This window comes from Argopecten irradians, chromosome 7 (genome assembly GCF_041381155.1).
Source record: "Argopecten irradians isolate NY chromosome 7, Ai_NY, whole genome shotgun sequence".
NCBI classification, from domain to species: Eukaryota; Metazoa; Mollusca; class Bivalvia; order Pectinida; family Pectinidae; genus Argopecten; species Argopecten irradians.
The window spans coordinates 43,569,808-43,586,766 of record NC_091140.1 but is presented as its reverse complement, the minus strand read 5'-3'; the positions used below and the strand labels follow the sequence as shown (position 1 = coordinate 43,586,766).

General features: G+C 35.3%; 1 protein-coding gene and 1 long non-coding RNA gene across 2 annotated transcripts in view; one reads left to right on the top strand and one right to left on the bottom strand.

The window, feature by feature from the left end:
- The window catches only part of LOC138328535 (sodium- and chloride-dependent GABA transporter 2-like), a 23,447-nt gene extending 14,102 nt beyond the window's left edge, over positions 1 to 9,345 (top strand). The window contains exons 3-13 of the mRNA XM_069275386.1: positions 547 to 802; positions 1,303 to 1,435; positions 2,468 to 2,602; positions 3,041 to 3,144; positions 3,639 to 3,763; positions 4,301 to 4,413; positions 5,123 to 5,260; positions 5,663 to 5,762; positions 6,320 to 6,420; positions 7,221 to 7,406; positions 8,057 to 9,345. Of these exons, the coding sequence (XP_069131487.1) occupies positions 547 to 802; positions 1,303 to 1,435; positions 2,468 to 2,602; positions 3,041 to 3,144; positions 3,639 to 3,763; positions 4,301 to 4,413; positions 5,123 to 5,260; positions 5,663 to 5,762; positions 6,320 to 6,420; positions 7,221 to 7,406; positions 8,057 to 8,320 (1,655 nt within the window). The 3' untranslated portion in view covers positions 8,321 to 9,345. The remainder of the gene's footprint in view (positions 1 to 546; positions 803 to 1,302; positions 1,436 to 2,467; positions 2,603 to 3,040; positions 3,145 to 3,638; positions 3,764 to 4,300; positions 4,414 to 5,122; positions 5,261 to 5,662; positions 5,763 to 6,319; positions 6,421 to 7,220; positions 7,407 to 8,056) is intronic.
- On the bottom strand, positions 5,636 to 16,959 carry LOC138328536 (uncharacterized). Its single transcript, XR_011209221.1, has 3 exons — positions 16,629 to 16,959; positions 15,972 to 16,160; positions 5,636 to 5,772 (listed from the first exon to the last, which is right to left on the bottom strand). It is a non-coding gene; the product is annotated as an uncharacterized lncRNA (long non-coding RNA).

Sequence of the window (16,959 nt, the reverse complement as noted above, 5' to 3'; positions counted from 1 at the left end):
TTGGTGCCTATTACTGCTAATGGAGCAAAGTAATGATTATGCAAACCATTATAAAACGTGTGTTTGCAATTTTATCGTACTTGTTTGATATCGCTTACCTACTAGACAATAAAACTGAACCACATAAACTATCAAATTCTCAGCGAGGAATTATTTTTTTCCATAATACATATGAAGGTCTTTCTGAATGGAATTTATAAGGCAAGTCCACAAATTGTGAATTTGACGTCTTGTGAACGGTACGTAAGATATTAAGAATGATAGTTATGTTTGTTTTGGACAAAAATAATATGTAAATGCATGTATACGCATAAAACAATTGGAAACCTACAAAGAAGTATAGAAAACTGTGCACGAGTGATTTTCGGAGGCAGTGCTCCACTACGACACATAGGGACCAATTCGTACCCGGCCGAAATGTTTAGTAGGCCGGGTACGTATATTCGTTCTAGCTGGAGTGTTGACCTGGTATTGCTCTCCGATACCATTGTCCTGTGAACTGTGAACAGACCATTAAACATCTTATCATTGTCCATGTTTTCATAGGTCTGGGCATATCAACAACAATCATCGTCTTCTTCTTGAACTGCTACTACAATGTGATCCTGTGTTGGGCGTTTTACTACATGTTTAGTTCGTTCGCCCTGGAGCTGCCCTGGGCCACTTGCGATAACTGGTGGAATACCGATAGATGTTCGACGTTTTCTGAGGAGGCCGGTGCCGGCCTCAACGCTACTTTAGCTAACGTCACCAGTAACGTCACAGCATTGAAAAAGTTAGATGCCGTCACAGAATTCTGGGAGTAAGTCTGAAATCAAGGTTAAAATTAGTAACATCACCGCAATAAAAACGTTAGACGCCGTCACAGAATTCTGGGAGATTAAAATTATTAATGTTGATCTGTGAATACGACTACAAAAATATTTTGCTCTTAGAAACATTTGAAATTATTGAAATAATCTGGCCCATATCATCATTTTTTCTCTTTAATTTTTCTTTCATTAGCATTTATATTGATCTTTTTAACGCGTTATACGTAAAAAAGGAAAGTAAGATAAAATATTTACTTACAACTCGCACTATTCTTGCCCGACTTTGATTTTGATGTGGTATAAACAATTAAAGTTTTACTAAACTTGACCCAAATGGTAGAAGTACATCTGTATGTTTGTTTTCAAGCTTGAAAGATGGTCGGCCGAAGAATATTATTATTAATCCAGCCGTCCATGTTATTGATCACTAGCACAATTTACCGTTTTGTATGAGAATATCAATATAAAATGTGACACGATACGTTTTTAGGCGGAAGGTGCTGGCCATTTCCGATGGTATCGAACATATGGGGCCGGTGAAGTGGGATCTGGCCCTCACACTTCTGTTCGCCTGGATAGTTGTCTACCTCTGTATCTGTAAAGGCATCAAGTCTTCAGGAAAGGTAAGTGTTTGTTTGACCTGTTATAAAATAATCTTCAGGAAGGATTTTGTTAATAAAAGCCTTCAGGAGTTAAAGCGCCTGGTTAAGTAATGAAAAAATTGTCACATGTTCCATTGTGACACAAGACTAGTGATCCATATTCTTCACTTTTAGGGTGTTTTTAAATAAACCAAAGATTTCAAAAGAAAACCCTATTACTGTAACTATTACTATAATGAAGCATATTGTTTTAGTTAATGAAGATGCTGAAATGTAACGTTTTCGTTTATGAAGATGATGAAATGTAACAGTTTTCTTCAATGAAGGCAGTCAAATATCACGTTTTCGTAAATGAAAGTGATGTAATGTAACTTTTTCTTCAATGAAGAATGATGAAATATAAAGTTTTCGTTTAGGAAGGTGATGAAATGTAACATTTACTTCAATAAAGGCAATGAAACATGAAGTTTAAGTTAATGAATATGCTGATGTGTAACGTTTTCGTTTATGAAGATGTTGAAATGTAACGTTTTCGTCAATGAAGATAATGAAACGTACAGTTTCGTTTATGAAGATGATGAAATGTAAGAGTTTTCTTCAATGTTCAAAGGTTATGAAATAAAATCACCGACAGACCATAAATGATACTCATCATTTGAACAATAATTGGTGTTTAGTCGTGTATATATATGTCTAATTATCACAAAAAATAATATAAAATCATTTACTTTCGGTGCATGTGCAGTCCTAACTTCATTTTATATAGAACATAGGCCACGGAATTTTTTCGGGATGCAATTAATTATTTCTAATATTTTAATCCTAAAGTAAAATTAGAAGCTCAAATTTCCCAATGGTGGTAATGGTGTAAATTACATACCTTTTGTAACTGAAGAAAAATACCAAATTGTCTTATCCTATTTCTGATATTGAAAAAATACAATTTGTCGGCGGTGGAGCATCTTTAACAAAGATGATAAAATGTCATATTTAAGTTAATGAATGTGATGAAATGTTACGTTTTCGTTAATGAAGATAATGAACTTATTGTAGGTGATGTATGTGACAGCTACCTCGCCCTACCTCTTCATGTTGGCCCTGTTAATACGAAACTCTCTACTGGAAGGCGCTATAGACGGAGTAGAGTTCTACGTCAAACCAAACATCACAAAATTATTAGAGATCGAGGTCAGATTTACAATTCAAATTTTCAATAACCGTTAGTAACTCATTTCTTTGTATCGATCGCGTAATGTAATTCAACCTGACATATAGCTTGTCCATATTATTAGTGGCATTCTTTTTCTAAGATAAACTGACTAAGATGTCATGTATAAGTATTTTGATACATTGGGTATAAAAAGGTGTACAATTTACTTTTTTCTTTACTTTTCTCTTAACAAAATCATTGACATTAATTTTGATAATACATAGTTTACCTTATATATAGACTCATCCTATAATTTTGATGTGCATCTCTATTTATAGATGTTTGTTGTAAAATTTACATATTTCTCTCTTATGATAAATAAACATGCAAAATAAAATGTGTCTTCAGAATGGTAATGTAAGATTTGCCTATTAGGATAGTCTAAAATCTAAATAGTTCACTAATATTATTTACAGGTATGGGTAGATGCGGGAACACAAATTTTCTTCTCATACTCTATTGCCATTGGTGCCTTGACAGCTCTAGGTAGCTACAATCTCTTCAACCACAACTCGTACAGGTAAACAATTTGTAAAGAAAATACCGCATAGCCAGTAATTAACACAGATAAAACTTTTTGCGAATTTTCAGGTTATGTATGATCGAGCAATTTCGTGGATCAATTTTTTTGCGAACAGACCAATGTCCAGTGAAACCGGTTATACAATATCAAGCTCCTCTTGGAAAAACAGTAACTCGTTAAACTTGTATCGTGAAAATACTTTTTATTTCAAACATGCCAATTTCGAAACTGCTTCAAAACACAGATTAAAAATTAGCACCATATTCTCACGTGTTAAAGCTAAAACACAATATTATAAAGCTAAGGGCCGTGGGTATACCAAGCGTTGAAGATGCCTCGGTATATTACCGAAATTCCCTCAATCTCTTGTAGTTCAGTTTATTAAAAGCATTGTCTCCTTTGTCTGTACTATTGACTACAATCTACTACGTTCACGTCTGAATCTCTTAACACTTCCTTGAAAATATTCAACCTATATGCTTTATTTTTAGGGACGCCATTATATTTGCTCTGGCCAACAGTGGTACAAGTATATTTGCTGGGTTTCTTATCTTCACCATTTTGGGTCATATGGCGTTCTTACAAGATACAACAGTGGACAAGGTGGCTGCTTCAGGTGCGTTTGTGTAGGGACAGACATGTGCTTCAACCCTTACCAATATTACTATCAAATTTCAAGAAACCTCAGCTTTATTTTAGAAATTGCAGATCACGTTAAACTTACAAATATTAATAGCCTTTAAGTCAATATGAACAGAATATTCTAGGCTAGAAAGAGTTTCTAAATTAATTAAACCAGTCTGAAATTTTCAGGAAAAAAACCATTGCAAGGAAACTGAAACTTCTGGAAATGTTGAAATTATAAAAAAAATATTATTAGAAGTTTATTACACGTTTTATGATGCCGATTTATGTTGGATTAATACTTTTCACTGTTGTAACAAATTATAAGTTTAAGTCCATTTCTGCACCATAAGACTGTTTCAGTCAGAGGAACGTCACTGTAAGATGGAAATAATATTTTAAATGTTTACATACAAAACATGGAATATTTTGGCTAGGAAAACATGCTCAAAGCTTATATAAATTCTTTGCCAGATTTTTTTATCAACATGTATGGTGTGATGATGACCTCATTTATAATGGATTTTAGGTCCCGGTTTGGCCTTCATAGCATACCCCAAGGCTGTGTCCCTCATGCCTGGCGCTCCTATATGGTCAGTGCTGTTCTTCTTGATGGTGATTTTACTGGGACTCGACAGTCAGGTATACTGCTTCATCCCTGAAGAAACATTTAGACTCTTCTAAATCAAAGACCATAAAAATCGCTTATGAAATTTAATGGGCTAATGATTAACTCTTTCACCCCTGTAGACGCACATAGACTCTTCTAATTCAAAGATTAGGACAGTTCATTTCAAAATATCAGGGGTGAATAAGTTAATAGGAATCATTTTTGAAGAATTTACAACGTCCAAACTCCTTTATTCACATTTAACTTGTTTAGAGTGTTTCAATCTTATCTGCGTTATATCCTAACTATTTGAACTTTCAGATCATCAATGATTCAAAATTAAGTATCCATTATGTAAAATCAACGTCTTCCAAAACATATGAAATTCTTCAAAAAAGACGATTTTCTCTCCAATATTCTTTGTTACTCTTAACACACTGAGACCAAGATTTTCGACCATTTTGATAACATGCATACTAGTATTGTCCACAGAACCAGTATTCATACAAATGAACATTTTTATCTATGGGTTTGATAAATTTTTGAGTTTCGGATTCGGATACCTCTGAGAACATGGACGAAAAACCTCTATGATTAAATATCTTTTAAATGAGCAACTGTTATTTATCGTTCTTGATGTTAATGTTTAAAATTGTGCAAAGAAAATACTTTAATAAAATGAGGATATTAGAAATGCTTTGAAGGTACAATGATCCATATTTTCGATTTAAACTTCCACAGTTTGTGGGTGTAGAAGGCGTAGTGACCGCTATAGTTGACCAGTGGCCGAACTACCTCAGGAAAGGATACAGGAAGGAAGTCTTCATTGGTTGTGTATGTGCTGTATCCTACCTCGTTGGGCTCTCCATGGTAACAGAGGTACGTTCTGCGAAGAGTCGTATAGTTAATAGTTTACACCTACCTGCATTCCGTTTGTTGTTACGAGAAACTTAATGCAAACTGGACAACTGCAAATTGTAAATGGAACACAGGGAGCGCTTTATTTAAGTTCATATGTCGTATTTGAAAAAACAGAAGAAGAAAAAAAAAACTTTTTTTTTAATTTTTATTTTTTATTTTCAGTTTTCATATGTCTTATATAGTTTGAATTACAATAATAAAAAAGTGTTTACTTTATAATATACACATATAGGGCTTATTTGTAGACAAATATAGAAAACGAAAAAAAAAACTTTCAACACATTCTTGGTGTTATTATGAAAGGCGAGGTTTGTTTATAACGAGCGCTCTAATATTATTAGCGATGGTTCTATTTTCCAGGGAGGGATGTACGTGTTCCAGTTGTTTGACTATTATTCTGGTAGTAGGATCATCCTTTTTGTGGCCTTCTTTGAATGTGTTGGTGTGGCTTGGATCTACGGTAGGTGATTCTACGGAAAAAAAAGAAAACTTATTTTGAAATCCGTTCATAAATTTAGAGTAGATTGTCTGCATCTTAATGAACATGGCGACCTCGGTTCACTCTCAAAAACTGTTGCTCAGAAGAATCATTTGAGCTAGGTTATCTACACTTTTTGTATTTTGACAGAAACATATATGTATATTTCTCAATTTAATTACACTAATTAAAAAATAAATGCCCAGTCTTTTATTATTTTACTCGTTGCAATTTCATAAAAAATGAATGCATTATGCATAACTATTCAGATCCATTTCGTTAAAACTTTAATGATAAATAATAACCTTACAGTGATTTTTAAAGAATTTATGAATTGTAAATTGTATACTTTTCTATATCTTACCATTATCTCACTGTATCCACCCTTTTAAATGCATGTGTTATTATACATGTACGTCAGTATGAAAGAAACTTTGAATGGTTTTAGGAAATTAGAGTTTAAAAAAATGATTGATTTGTGCGAATGTGTGTGTGAAATTCAAAGATATTTGATTAAAACGATAAGCTATTTATTTTAGGCATCAGACGTTTCTATGACAACATTGAAATGATGATGGGATATCGAATCAATCCATTCATGGCAATATGCTGGACCGTTCTGTCTCCTATTTTCTGTATGGTCAGTATACCCTTCATTAACAAAGGGAAGTAACTCCAATTTATTTTTTATACTTTCTTTCGCGGTAACTAAATTTCGCGATTTCAATTTCACTACAAGTTCGCAAAGATTAACATTCACAGATTTAAATTTTGAATGGATATTTCTACCAATTTAAGAGATGAAAATATTTTGCGGAGATCAAATTTCGCGATTTTACATGCATCACTTAATTCGCGAAAGTAACATTCATGCAAAAGGAGATGATTTACAGAAATTCCTATTCAAAATAAATTCGAACAGAAGTATAATTAATATATGTAATTTGATTACAATTTGAAAACTTTAAATTAATGTTGCATTTTTCAAAAAAGTAAATTTCTAATCAATAGTCAAAGTTCAACACGTGTATCAAGAATCTAAAATTACAATAAATTACAGTTAAGTCACAGAACTTGCTTATTCTTTATAAAATATTTCCAGGTGAAATTGAGGCCATGGTTGTAGTGAAACCTCCTCTTACACAGTAGTTAATCATTTTCCCCATTTTAACAAAGGTTTCGTACACAGGTATGTTTCGTACAGGTATGTTTCGTACACAGGTATGTTTTCTTCACATGTGATTTTGGGAAGTGATTTTCACATGGGATTTCACATGTAAATTTTACGTGAAATTTTCACACGAATTTCACGTGAAACACATGTGAATTCAAAATACCAATCATGTACGTGAATTCCATGTGAAAAAACCATTCACGTGAACCAATGTGTAACTTCTCCTTAATTTAACCCTTTTTACAGGTGAATTTACTTTATTTCAGACAATCTTTGTGTTGAGTGCCATTAATTACGCCGAGCTGGACTACCGCCGACCGGACTCCACATACGTGTACCCTCAATGGGCAGTGGGAATAGGTTGGACCATGGCCGGATTCGCTGCAATATGGATACCATTGACCGCCGTCTTCAAATTATTCTACTACAGCCGTGAACATCCTATAGAGGAGGTAAAGAAAAAATATCTCAAGCTATAAGTAAAATTGTAATTTCTTCCTCTAGTTCAATTGGTCTATCGTCTTCGTCATTCACGTGAAAAAAGGCATCCTTTAGTGTATATCAAAAGTATTGTATAGCGGAACATTGTGGTTGACTGTGTTGCTCTGAAGTTGGACGTCGCTCTCTCCATCAAAGGAAGTCTGAGTCTCTGCAGGCTTGTGATTGGTCACTTTTTTCTCTTGGTCTGTTTCCAGATTTACTATGAGATAGTCCAGGGGTGGATATTACGTCAGTGATAGTAACCCCTGGCGTATCGAGGATGAAGAACTGTGTATTTTTGGTTTAAATTCTATTCAGATCTCTACTTGAACCATTATACGTATTGAGCTAAATATTTACAAACAATTTAGAATGCCTGATACATGTCTGTTATCATGAACTCTGTCACAGCATAATATGGTAAAAAAAGGGTTGTTTTTCGCATAAGTTAGATAGGAATAGATATGACATAAGTTGGCAAACAGATTATAAAAGATAACAAACATGAGAGTCGCTTAATACTAAAGTTTTTTTAGCGCTTTGCTACGTCCTCCAACCCAACCCTTCATACCACGCGCCCAAAATACTTATTCTGAAATTATAAACTTATGCATTGTTTTAGGTGGCGCGTCGGTTGTTGATGCCCAGTGGACTCCGTCCTCATCAGTTCCGGCCCCAGGATAGAGGGGAGATAAGTCTTACAGAGTACTGGAGCGAGAAGGATCTACAGAAACTAGATGGGCGACAGGCGGTCCCTATATCTGCTCAACAGGTACCCATGGATTACACAGAACAGAAAGCTGATAGGACATTCAATGGTAGCTCGTCAGGACATCAAAATCCCACATTTTCAGACGAGAGGGGCGCAACATTCACAAAACTCTAGAATTGTTTAATTGTAGTATTGGAAATATCATAGAATTATGCCACGAGAGCGCTTAGGAATTTGGTGATTAGGGTAAGAATCTCATTACTATATTAACAAAACCAATGTGTAAAGAACTATGGTGATTCAAACTGGATATTCAAAGGATGCAAAATACTTACATGACCAGAAACAACGAACTGCGTTTAACAGAAGTGTGGAAAAGCGATAATCTCATTAATTATCTTAGCGGTTATCGAGAATATAAAAATACCCGAATAACACATAAAATATACAATACTTTTATAATAATACTTTCAATACTCTTATTAACTCGACAGTAACAAATTTAAGTGTGGTTTTAACACTGCTATGATTTATATTCGATGACTCACAACATTATGAAACTGCCAAAATAATTATGCTGAAAGAAATCTTATAAGATTTAGGCAATAACTCGTCTCGGTTTCTATTATTTTGTACAGTAATAATCATGTGTATAATCTATGCAGTTTGCGGCATGTGCCGTTTTATATAGAACAAAATACATTAATATTTAGTTTATATATTGCGAAAAGTTTTTTTTTTGTTTTTTTTTTTTAAATTTGATAACATTTAGATACTATAATGAAGAACCACTCTGTCCCAGGGATTCATAGCGATATTGGGTAACTTATTAAAGCAACATTGACTTGTTTCTCCGTCAGACAAGACAATATGCAATTAAATTAAAAATTACAATTAATTTCGCAAACTTATAAAACTACAATAATATAAGTAAAGATTACAAATAAGTTTGTTAAACTGATTAATATCATTTTTGAATTCTGCTAACATGCATTTCCCTTTCAATTATCGCTGCAACGGGATATTTAAATATTTTAATGCGTCCAATAAAACAAAGCAGATATGGATAGTATTTGATGCCAACATTCCTATCACTGTCGTAGCTTTATTACATCTATATTATATGTATATATTTGGAGAATTTTATTCATACATGTCGATTTACTATTATCAGAAATAAAAAATATATATTTAGATACTTTAAAGATTTTGTTGTTTATTTTCGAAATTTTCAAAAGCCTTCGTTCTTATACATATATTATATTGTTTACATTTACATTTGAGTTTTAAACAAGATATATAAGTTCCCATTTTCATTTCCTTATTTACACATCACGATTCTCTCGTAGGGCGAGTGCAAGCTGTGATTTTATTTTGCGTATTCGCAATGAACTACTTGACATTTATTATATATATTGAACTTCATATTGTATTGAAGCTAGCAAGCGTTGACATACCGAAATCACTTTTGAGGCTATTACAAAGTATTTATTTTAACATTCATTTCGCAGGAATTTCGTTGAGAAGTGAATTTCATGTGAAAATGCTCTCGTAGATTTCATGTGAAAAGGCATCCAAATCAATTTCATGTGATTTTTTCAAACGAAATTACTTTATTTTTCAAAGAAATTAAAGTGAATAGTCGGGCAAAGGAAACCAGTCTAAATGCGTTCTTTGGCCTTCCAAAAGTCATTGTATACCATAATGATGGTCAAGTTCTGCTTACGGTGTCCAGTTTTGACCATCGAAATTTTGGGGAAGCCCCGTGTAAATTTAGCACAGTTCTAAATATAAATTCGCCAAACTCTTTGAAAACGAGGCTGCGTGGAAATGTCAACATGGACATGTGTTTCTCAGTCGTGTCGGTTTCGTTTCGTGTGATAAACCACTAATGCGGTATGCAAATTGTTGTTTTGAGATGATACATTTGATGCAAATGAAGTATTCTTACATTAATGACAATGCTTTGTAATCATTTTTCGATAAAAGCATCTTGTACATGGAAATCGACACAAATATTCGGCCGATGCAGAGATGGGGCCCCGGCAAGGGGCAATTATTGCAGCATCGCATTCGTCGTATTTTACATCAACCGAATCATGAAGGTTAAATACAAATAATCGTAACATAATTTCCCATTTAAAACCACACGAAAACGTTCCATAGAACGTCCATGCATGTAGCTGTCAAAGATGTGAAAATAAATTAGCTCATACATAGATATTTTACAAGTACAATATATGTGTTCAATTATTCGTGTAGTTTTTTGCAGAGATTTAATTAAATTATCTATGTCTCTGGTTGTTTTTTTTTTGTAAACAATATTTGAGTTCTGGAGAGAGATGACATGAATGTCCAGCTGGACTTTTATGATGTATATGTATCGTACAATGTATATATGTAAACGTACATTCCATGTAGCTGCTATAGAATTACAACTAGGAAATTCTCTCAAACATTGATAATATTTAATTCTTCACATTCATGTAGGCCTATGCTGTGAGAATTAACACATCATATATATTTCCAGAAAACATATAGGCCTACATGTATGTTACTTTCCTTTTCTGTTGTTTCCTGTTCTTTTTTGTGCTCTGGAGAAAAAGATGATTGAGTTGAAGAATAGTAATTAATTAAGAGAAATGTGTACCACAGTACTTTGTCTGTAGCCGAGGGGTTCTATACTGTTTTAATAGTCCAGTAATTAATAATTAAATTGAAAATTTCAAAATTAAGATGAAATTGTAAATTCCATTTTTGAATGAAGTGGTTCCCCTCCTTTGAGAGTACACAGTGTGTATACCCTTTTGGTTTTTAGGAATAATACCTGAATAGGAACCTGAAATAACATGACAATCAAAATCAGGTATGTGGGTGTTGGGTGTTGGGGGTGGGCTAAAAGACAGAAGAATCATGAGGTTGGGAAGTTGTAACTTGAGTGGGGGGTTGAAATATAGAAGAAATAGCTACAGATAACTGGAAGTGGAAGGGTGCTTTATCATTGATCTGGTCATTGCATATTTGGGGTTTACATGGCTTTATTTTGGTTATTTAGTCTCATTGATTTTGGAGCAACTTTGAATCCATATGGTACTGTATATCTTTCTTTTTTCCATGTGTAGCTATTTCTTCTGTATTTTACCCTCCGCCCAAGTCACAACTTACCAATAGGTACCACTTTTTTGTTTAGAACTCAAATCAAAGACAGATGTACATAGTACTACATACTACATTTTAGTCTATGTGTTTGTAATCACTGTTACTACAGTATTAATACATAAATGGTCTATGTACAAGTTACACATAGACAATAAATGTGAAATTTGGTTCAGACAAAAAGATTTTTAACATTTCAGATAACTTGCTAGTTTTATGGTTTTATTTATATGTTGAGTCTACTCTCTTGTAAAGTAGAATTTAGAAATCCTAAGACAATGGTATCTATATTGCTATATGTAAAAAAAAATCCTTATATTTTAAAAGTAATTGAAAAGCTATCTCACAAGCCCTGACAAACAAATGGGCCGGCATATGGATGCAAGAATTATAATCACTGGATCTAGAGGACTAATATAAACAAATATTTCTACAAAGTTAAACAATGAAAAAGTATTGCATCATAATTTTATTTAATGATTACAGTTGAAAGGAACATTTAATAAATTAATACTGTTTAAATGTTCTGTTCATGATCTTCTAGGTCCATATTGGAAAACATTTTATAAGTTGTGAATGTGTCACTGATGCATTTGATAGAATCAAATATTGTTTCAAAAAAGATACAAAATTCATTATCTATAGTTCCAACAAAAATTCAGAATAATTATAAATGATACATGGCTGCAGTACATACACATGAACCAGGTACAGTTGTAATAAATATACAAACACTATTTATTATTATGACCAGAAATAATACTGTATGTGTCCTCCAAATATATCTAAAGAACAAGCTAAAACCTACATGTACATATGTATATGTGTATATCAGAACATATACAATACAATTTTACCAATTAACCTACAATGTAAATCCTATATACAATGTATGTGTATAACACTACCAGAACATGTACAGAACAAAAATTTACAAATTAAAAATCTATAAATATATACATCAGAACTGTATGAATTGACCGGTAGCATAATATTATAGATTAATTGAAACAAATCTTAGCTTGATAATGCACTAGCGGTTACATTCTAACTGTACATGCATTACAACGGTTCATTTTATAACAAGAGGCCCATTGGCCTTAACGGTCATCTGACTATTAGTACAATACAACATAATCGTTTAAAGATTTTAGCCTATTTGACCACTGTGACCTTGATTGAAGGTCAAGGTAATTCATTTGAACAAACTTGGTAGTCCTTCATCCCAGCATGCTACATGCCCAATATCAGTACCCTGGGCCTTCTGGTTCTTAAGAAGAATTCATTTAAAGATTTTAGCCTATTTGACCCCTGTGACCTTGAATGAAGATCAAGGTCATTCATTTGGACAAACTTGGTAGCCCTTCATCCCAGCATGCCACAGGCCTAATATCAGGTCTCTAGGCCTCATAGTTATTCACAAGAATTTGTTTAAATGATTTTAGCCTATTTGACCCCTGTGACCTTGAATGAAGGTCAAGGTCATTTATTTGAACTAACTTGGTAGCCCTTCATCCCAGCATCCTACAGGCCAAATATCAGTACCCTGGGCCTTCTGGTTCTTGAGAAGAAGTCGTTTAAAGATTTTAGCCTTTTTGACCCCCGTGACCTTGAATGAAGGTTAAGGTCATTCATTTGAACAAACTTGGTAGCCCTTCATCCCAGCATCCTACGGGGCAAATATCAGTACCCTGGGCCTTCTGGTTCTTGAGAAGAAGTTGTTTAAATATTTTAGCCTTTTTGACCCTCGTGACCTTGAATGAAGGTCAAGGTCATTTATTTGAACAAACTTGGTAGCCCTTCATCCCAGCATGCCACAGGCCTAATATCAGGTCTCTAGGCCTCTTAGTTATTCACAAGCAGTTGTTTAAAGGATTTTAGCCTATTTGACCCCTGTGACCTTGAATGAAGGTCAAGGTCATTTATTCGAACAAACTTGGTAGCCCTTCATACAAGCATGTCACAGTCCCAATATCAGTACCCTGGGCCTTCTGGTTCTTGAGAAGGAGTCGTTTAAAGATTTTAGCCTATTTGACCCTCGTGACCTTGAATGAAGGTCAAGGTCATTTATTTGAACAAACTTGGTAGCCCTCCATCCCAGCATCCTACAGGGCAAATATCAGTACCCTGGGCCTTCTGGTTCTTGAGAAGAAGTTGTTTAAAGATTTTAGCCTTTTTGACCCTCGTGACCTTGAATGAAGGTCAAGGTCATTTATTTGAACAAACTTGGTAGCCCTTCATCCCAGCATCCTACAGGCCAAATATCAGTACCCTGGGCCTTCTGGTTCTTGAGAAGAAGTTGTTTAAAGATTTTAGCCTATTTGACCCTCGTGACCTTGAATGAAGGTCAAGGTCATTTATTTGAACAAACTTGGTAGCCCTTCATCCCAGCATGCCACAGGCCTAATATCAGGTCTCTAGGCCTCTTAGTTATTCACAAGAAGTTATTTAAAGGATTTTAGCCTATTTGACCCCTGTGACCTTGAATGAAGGTCAAGGTCATTTATTTGAACAAACTTGGTAGCCCTTCATCCCAGCATCCTACAGGGAAAATATCAGTACCCTGGGCCTTCTGGTTCTTGAGAAGAAGTTGTTTAAAGATTTTAGCCTTTTTGACCCATGTGACCTTGATTGAAGGTCAAGGTCATTCATTTGAACAAACTTGGTAGCCCTTCATCCAAGCATGTCACAGGCCCAATATCAGTACCCTGGGCCTTCTGGTTCTTGAGAAGAAGTTGTTTAAAGATTTTAGCCTATTTGACCCTCGAGACCTTGAATGAAGGTCAAGGTCATTTATTTGAACAAACTTAGTAGCCCTTCATTCCAGCATGCCACAGGCCTAATATCAGGTCTCTAGGCCTCTTAGTTATTCACAAGAAGTTATTTAAAGGATTTTAGCCTTTTTGACCCTCGTGACCTTGAATGAAGGTCAAGGTCATTTATTTGAACAAACTTGGTAGCCCTTCATCCCAGCATCCTACAGGGCAAATATCAGTACCCTGGGCCTTCTGGTTCTTGAGAAGAAGTTGTTTAAAGATTTTAGCCTATTTGACCCTCGTGACCTTGAATGAAGGTCAAGGTCATTTATTTGAACAAACTTGGTAGCCCTTCATCCCAGCATGCCACAGGCCTAATATCAGGTCTCTAGGCCTCTTAGTTATTCACAAGAAGTTGTTTAAAGGATTTTAGCCTATTTGACCCTCGTGACCTTGAATGAAGGTCAAGGTCATTTATTCGAACAAACTTGGTAGCCCTTCATCCCAGCATCCTACAGGGCAAATATCAGTACCCTGGGCCTTCTGGTTCTTGAGAAGAAGTTGTTTAAAATTTTTAGCCTTTTTGACCCCTGTGACCTTGAATGAAGGTCAAGGTCATTCATTTGAACAAACTTGGTAGCCCTCCATCCCAGCAACCTACACGCCAAATATGAGTACCCTGGGCCTTCTGGTTCTTGAGAAGAAGTCGTTTGAATAAAAAGTTTACGCACGGCGCACGGCGCACGGCGGACGGCGCACGGCGGACGGCGCACGGCGCACGGCGCACGGCGCACGACGACGGACGGTGCATGATGACAATAGGTCATCCTGACCCTTCGGGTCAGATGACCTAAAAATACAGGGCATTCATTACCCCTAAAGAGGCCCCACGAAAGAACCGCTATTTACCCCAGGGTTACGTTTTACGCGATTGGGGAACAGGTATGAAACATGTGACCATATGTGATCACTCATTTATGAAAAAATACTGCTAGGGACTATTTACATAATGATCAAAATACGAAGACTCACTCACTATCAGCTGAGCAGGGAGTACCGGGTAGTAGGCCTGTACGTACAGTAGCGGTCCGGAGCCGCGTGCTCGTTTGAACTGTTCTCTTCACTATAACAAGTTGTATTAACACTCTCCATGCGTCGTAATGTTTACCGAGTCAGTTGTTGGGATTGTCGCTGCTCCATTGCCTTTCCTTTCGCATTTTAGGTGAGTCAGTTGGTTGTTTTGGCGGAAACCTTTTGGTTCAAAACTACGGTAGCCATGTTTTGTTTACTACGGAGAGTGGTTGATGTTGCGCATGCGTTAAGATTGACCTGCACTCATAGCCGGTCGGGAGGACTTTTAGGATTCCCATAGATATTATTATTTTCTTCGCATGTACAGCGATTTTGACGGAAAGTTTTATTTTTCTAATTCATAAGAAATTATACCGGATATATTAATACCATTTTTACCGATTTTACAGTCACTTGCCCGACTATTCGCTTTAACGTAAAATTCACAATATTGATTGTGCATGACAACATATACGAGATGAATTAATGACGGAGACAACAAATTGGCAAGATAATCTTGACTGGGATTTCATAATTTATACGTAGATTATTCCGTCTTTGCATATTACAGAGTTAGCTCCCTTGCGGGTAGTTATCGATTGTTACGTCATTATTTTGTGTGCGCAATTCACGTCGTTTTCTCCGAAACGTTCGACGTTAAGCTCCCAAACACATGACGTCACAATCAATACCTACCCGCAAGTGCAGATAACTCTGTAATATGCAAATTCGGATATTACAAAAGAACAAGGGAAATCATGGAATAGCCAGATGGAAGACACTATGTATACACTAAAGCTAGGCGTCAAAATCAAAGAAACACGACATCAACAGAGACTTACCTTTGGATTAAATACTTTCAAATACTTTTCAAGCCAACTGAGATTCGCCTACTCCAGACAAACATAGTTTATCCAAGAGGTGCCATAATGTGTTGAACTTCGCCTTTTGGAGCCGCAAGAAATGTATCTTATTAAAGCAGATGGTCCATACTGGTATAAAAGTGGTCATGAAGGCAGGGTTCTTTCCAACTAAAGTCATATAATAGACAAACAAAAAAGACAATATTCAATATTTAATTAAGAATATGAGACATTACAAGTATGATATAAAATAAGGACCAAAGAACTGTAAATAGACATGCGGGGATTTGTGTAAATAGAAAAGAGGAACCCGCCAAAACACAACCAAACATATAAGGATTAAGATAAAGTAAAAAGGCGCATCTAAGCATCAATGATTACGAACTATTCAAGGTGGTCAAGAGACGAAATCGTCTAACTAACAGACCGAAGCCAGGTAGGTAAGTTGATAGGTAGACGAACAAGACGTCCGGTCCTTGTATACTCTATTACAACGTCCTGCTAGCAATAAAAGAAATTGCAATTCCGCCAGCGTTACTGTTCCAAAAAAGGGAAAATCTGGAAGACTGTGAACAAGCTATTTTTTATCTACAAAAGCAGGAAGGTAATGAAATGTAAAAATGGAAAATTACTGACCTTAAGCTTTGATGTCAGTAGCAGGGAAAAACGTGCGTGGTGAACTGGTTAGGCGTAATCAAGGATGAGAGAAACACCAGTCATCCTGAACTATCTTTTCCCCGAGGAGTTCCGGGTGGAACACCAGCATGGTATATGTGTTCCTTGCCGGTATACAACCAACTTGATGATATTGCTTGGACTTAAGCAAAGCGTTTGATAAAGTCAATCAAAAACTCCTAGTTGACTGGATTGAAGGGTGTGTCTTTGATTTTCTGTAAAGCCGACAAAATTAGGTTCACAGTAAATGACGAAAACTCGATTTGAGTGACAGACGGATGTTAGATCTTGT